We start from the raw sequence: 5,137 nt of genomic DNA on the forward strand, positions 1-5,137 counted from the left end.
TCCATCAAACTTCTCAATACATGCATAGCTTCCATAGTAGACCTACCTGTCATCAATCTAAATTGATTTTGAGAAGCATTAGTGTCATGCTGCAACCTATGCTCTCCAACTCTCTCCCATATTTTCAAAGTATGACACATTAACTTAATTCTTCTATAATTTGCACAATCATGTGCAGCACCTTTATTCTTTAAAATATGAATCAACACATTCTCCACTCATTTGACATCTTTTTAGTCTTAAGCATTTCCACATCTCTATATATTCATTATTCTTAATATCTAATATATTATATAAATCATTAAAGTTAAGATCTTTGAATTGCTTATTGCTTTCTTAGACTTCTTATGGGTTTCTTTATATATTTTCCAATCATCATAATTTTTATAACTAAATTAATTTTTATAATAATTTTCTTAATTTTTATCTTTTCTTAACACTATCATTGTCAAGTCCCAAGTCATGTATGAGAAAAGTGAAGGGTTGTGTTAGGTAGTCGAAGATAGTATAAAACATTAAAACTTATCGAATGATCATTACATTAATCTTTTAATACAATGTGTTTATACTCTTTTTTTACTTTAAACATATCAAAATTTAGAGGGCGTTTGACCTAAATAAAATTCAAATTATGCTTATATGCTCTTTATTCACACCGATTTTAGCTTAAGTCTATTCATTCTTGAAATCATTGAGTTTGTCTTATCAAAGCATATTATCATGAACACAAGTTTGATCGAAATGGAGTTTGGATGATTTAAGAACCAATTTTGTAAATTTTTGCCCAAATTGCTTATCGTATCTTGAGATCTAAAATTGTGTAAAATTTTATGTGAAGTAAATTTTATGGCAGTGTATCAATTACACCTATTTTTGAACATCAAAACTTACAAGTTTGAAATTTCTTTGGCTTAAAAAAGTTTTTGAAGGTGAAATTACAATTTCAAAAAAAATTATGGCATGCTCACTTTTTAGGCATTAATATAGCGTTGCCCTCAAGGCCATGGATGAAGTTGGCATTAGCATGGAACATAATAATTCATGAAATGCTAGATGATTGACTTGATTATTCTCATCATAAAAAAAATTTATCAGTCAATAAAAAAAAATGTTATATTTCAACTACTAATAGATGTTAAACGTCGGTCATTAGTAAGAGTTAGGTGAAGCTTGATGGTGAATGTCAGAGTTGAAAGATAGTCTCCGATTGACCTCATTGTTCTCCTAATATGAGGGGAAACTAGAAAGCTGGAAGACAACCATCATACATTGGTGGTTGACAATCATTATTGATCTTGGATATGAGCGATCTTGAATTCATTAGATTTATTTCATTGAGACACTCATTTTAACAAATGATCTTGAGAAATTTCGTAATGTGCTTTCCAATGACTGATTCATACTCATTTAGGCTCAGATCAAATATTCATCCTTCATTACATTGGATTCATCTCTTCGAACCATTCAATCTTAATTACAACTTCACTAGAAATAAAGTGCGAAAGATCTAAAAATCAATACCTAAATTTTTTTACCTAAATATTTGTGTTCTTTGAGATATAAAAATTATATTAAAAGTCATGAATACTCTCATCACATATCAAAACTCACAAAAAGTCACATATAAACTTTTCAAATGGATGAACTAATAACAATGGTGCCTATCAAATTATTTTGAAAAGAAGTAATTGTAGGTGAAAGCTTTATAGAAGCACAATCTGGCTTTAGTGGACTCCCTTTAAAATGGATAAAAATTCATACCAAAATTTGCATTCCAATAGGAGAAATGTTGCAAATCTGTATTTGTAAATGGACCTATCTTCATCTCTTTTGCTATCATTGTTGCATGGAAATAAGCAATATAGTGGAAAATGATTGCGACTCTTCAGCTAAATTTGCACTTGGTCAGCATAGAGGAATAATCAAGTTGAAGCCATCAAATTATGAAGAAAATTTTCTTCTAGAACATTTATGTTTGATTCATTTATTGAATTAATTTTTTTTTAATTCTCATCTAAAATGTTAAAATTCATAATAAAAACTATTTAAATTTCATTAATTTCTAATAATTCGATCATAGGCTACGAATTCAATAGGTTGACAAGTGGTTGATTATGGCTACAAGCAAATGGAGCTTGAGAGTTTGAGCCATGAGTTCAAGCTCGAGCCTATTCTTGAGCTTGTATATTAAATGTACTCGAGCTGGAGCTCAGCCTAACTTGATTTGTATGCTTGTTAAGTTACTCGATTAACCTAAAAATATTTTTAAAAATTAATTTAAATTAGTATTATATAATATATTTAATCTTTTTAAAATTAATTCTATATTAAAAATATAATTCTAAAAAAAATTTAATTTAGAAATAAATAATTGAACTCAACAATCTTGTTAAGCTAATGATTTTCAAACAAATGGAGCCTATAAGTTTTTTAATGAACCAAACTTTAGCTTAATAAATGGACTCTAGCTTGAGCTTAGATGAATTAAATAAGCTTTGCGAGATTAGACAAATACTCGACTGCTTTACACCGTTAGATAGGAGAATTTATTCTATAAAGAGACCGGGCGTAGAAAGTCATCCGGAGACCAACTAAAATGTGCCACTTTAGCAGTACGGAGCAGTACCGAATCGCGGTACCGAGCGAAGAATGACATAACACATTCTGGTTGATCTACGAACAGTGTTCGGCATAGAGTAATTAATATATGACACTATATAGCTAGATAAAAAGAGAGAGAGAGAGAGAGAGAGAGAGAGAGAGAGAGAGAGAGAGAGAGATTTCTCTCTTACCTGTAGTTGTAACACCTCTGCCGATCTCCTCTCCAACAAAGCTCCCAACCTGAGCTCTTCATCCTCGATCTCCTCTTCTCTTCTTGAAGCCGACGCCTACAAGCCCTCACCCGTCCAAACCATAGGTTAAACCGACTTCTTCCTCCCTGCTCTCGATTTGGAACTTCCGATCTCTACCCAGCTCCCTATCTGAAACGACTGTGAAGTTTAGGCAGACGGCGTGGTAAAAATGAGGTTAATAAAGGATTTGGGTGGTATAAGAGTAATATTAAACTTTGAGGTGTTAGATATGTAAATGGTTAGAAATATAGTGGTATGCATGTAAATTTTCCTAAAATAAAATAAAAACTTCTTTGGTTATGATTTGACCTAGGGTCCACTAAAGTCAACGTTCTCCCGTCGTAATTAATTCTCCTTGCCATCTTCATAGGGCCCACCACTCCCAAGGCCGATATATAATCCTCTCCCCTCACCTCTCCCTTTCTCCCTCAGTACCTCCTCTGTGTGCGTCCCCTGCTTCATCAACCCACTTCCCATTCTCCTCGCTGCCGGCCAAAACAGCCGCCATAGAAATGTTTAGCTCCTCCTACTATAGCCCTTCTTCTACTTCACTCTCTTTCATCGGCTTCCCTGGCGGACTTATTTGCTCCGGCGAACTCCAAGCAAGCACATCTTTTATTCACTCTGTCTTCTTCTTCTTTAAAAAATTGTATTTTTCCGTTATTATGACTCTGAACTGGGATAAAAATCTCATCTTTCAGCATACGAAAGCTTCCATATCTGACGGCGGCGCCGGCGCCACCAGCTCCGGCGTTAAGGTCGAGCGCTACAGCTCCAAGGACCGGAGGGAGAGGATTGAGAGGTACCGGAGTAAGAGAAACCAGAGGAACTTTCACAAGAAGATAACTGTAAGTGAGATTCTCTCTCTCTCACCGGTTTTCTATAGAGAAGCCAAAACAACAAGGAACTCGCTTTTATTTTCTCTCTTCTTAAAAAAAAATTATCACATTATTTCAAATTTTAAAAAATTAATAGAGTTGATAATCATTGATTAGGCATATCAGCATGAATTTTACTGATTTGCTCCCTTAATTTTCTTTTTATTATTAAAAAATTTGAATGTTAAGAAACTTGGGGTGAAGTATGCTTGCAGGAAAACGTTAGCTGATAGTCGGCCGAGGGTGAGAGGGAGATTTGCGAGGAACGACGAAGCAGAGCAGGAAACAGACTCGCCGGAGAGCGGCGCAGCTGGAAGTGATTGGTGGAGAAAAATGAAGGCGGCGCTGACGGCCGCCGGCGAGGAATGCTATTATGATGAAGAAATCTGGGCGAGCTTGGATAGCGCCCACGATATGAACCTCAGCAGCTCTGCTATCGTACAAGCCAAAAAATGAAGTAAACTTGTCTGCTTGGTGTTGAATATATTGATTTGAATAAAAATAATATTTATTAAAATTTTTTGAGATGTATTAAATTTTATTCTTATTTATCTTATTTCAAAATTTTTTTTATTATTATTTTTTCAATAAATTAATATTTTAACCATCATCAAATTAATTTAATATTGCTTATCAGATATTATGTTCTGAAATATAATAATTAAAAAAATTGACTCATAATATTACTTAAACCTATGACTTTTAAAATGAGAGTTGAGTATAAATTTCATAGGGATAGAATTAGAGGTATTCACCTAATCGAGATAAACTGGTCTAATTTTTACTAAACTCGATCTCGAGCTCATTTACCGAACTTGAACTCAACTCGCACGAAAATTGTTAGGTATGAGATCAGCTCGCTTACTCGAGCTCATGTGGAAAGCTCTAGTTTGACTCTGAAAATAATAAAAAATATTTTATTAGATTATTAAGAAATTTTTTTTAAAATATTTTTTAATATAAACAAGTGACTAGACAAACTTACGAGTCGAGGCTGGCTCAGCTCGAGCTCAAGTTTATATAATATACGGACTCGAAAATAGACTCAAGCTCGAACTTGTGGCTGGATAAGCTTAGCTTGTGAGCTTATTAAAGAGCTGAGTTCTAACCAGCTCGCGAGATGGCACAACTCACTTACATCACTAAGTAGAATTATGAATAATATTTGTTATTATTAAAAACAAGAATATAAGTACGATCGAGACTTTCTAACCCCAAGGATTGAAATTCATTTAAGCTAGAGCAATTGAATGAGGTAATTTAAGGCTAAATAGTAAAATGTAAATTGTAATAACTTCAAAGGATAGGCATCATTTTAAGTGTAAAGTCATAAAGTACTAAAATGATGCAAGAGATAAGATGTACAATCGATTCTAATATATATGGGATATCACAATGGCGTGATGC

At 33.4% G+C, this 5,137-nt stretch overlaps 1 protein-coding gene across 1 annotated transcript; it reads left to right on the forward strand.

The window, feature by feature from the left end:
• Positions 1 to 3,288: 3,288 nt before the first annotated feature.
• LOC110102426 (zinc finger protein HD1) lies at positions 3,289 to 4,263 on the forward strand. Its single transcript, XM_020830763.2, has 3 exons — positions 3,289 to 3,454; positions 3,554 to 3,700; positions 3,935 to 4,263. Exons 1-3 carry the CDS (start codon positions 3,365 to 3,367, stop codon positions 4,184 to 4,186), a joined length of 489 nt encoding a protein of 162 aa, XP_020686422.1. The 5' UTR covers positions 3,289 to 3,364; the 3' UTR covers positions 4,187 to 4,263.
• Positions 4,264 to 5,137: the final 874 nt, after the last annotated feature.

Source organism: Dendrobium catenatum, unplaced genomic scaffold (genome assembly GCF_001605985.2).
Source record: "Dendrobium catenatum unplaced genomic scaffold, ASM160598v2 fragScaff_scaffold_1374, whole genome shotgun sequence".
Classification (NCBI taxonomy): Eukaryota; Viridiplantae; Streptophyta; class Magnoliopsida; order Asparagales; family Orchidaceae; genus Dendrobium; species Dendrobium catenatum.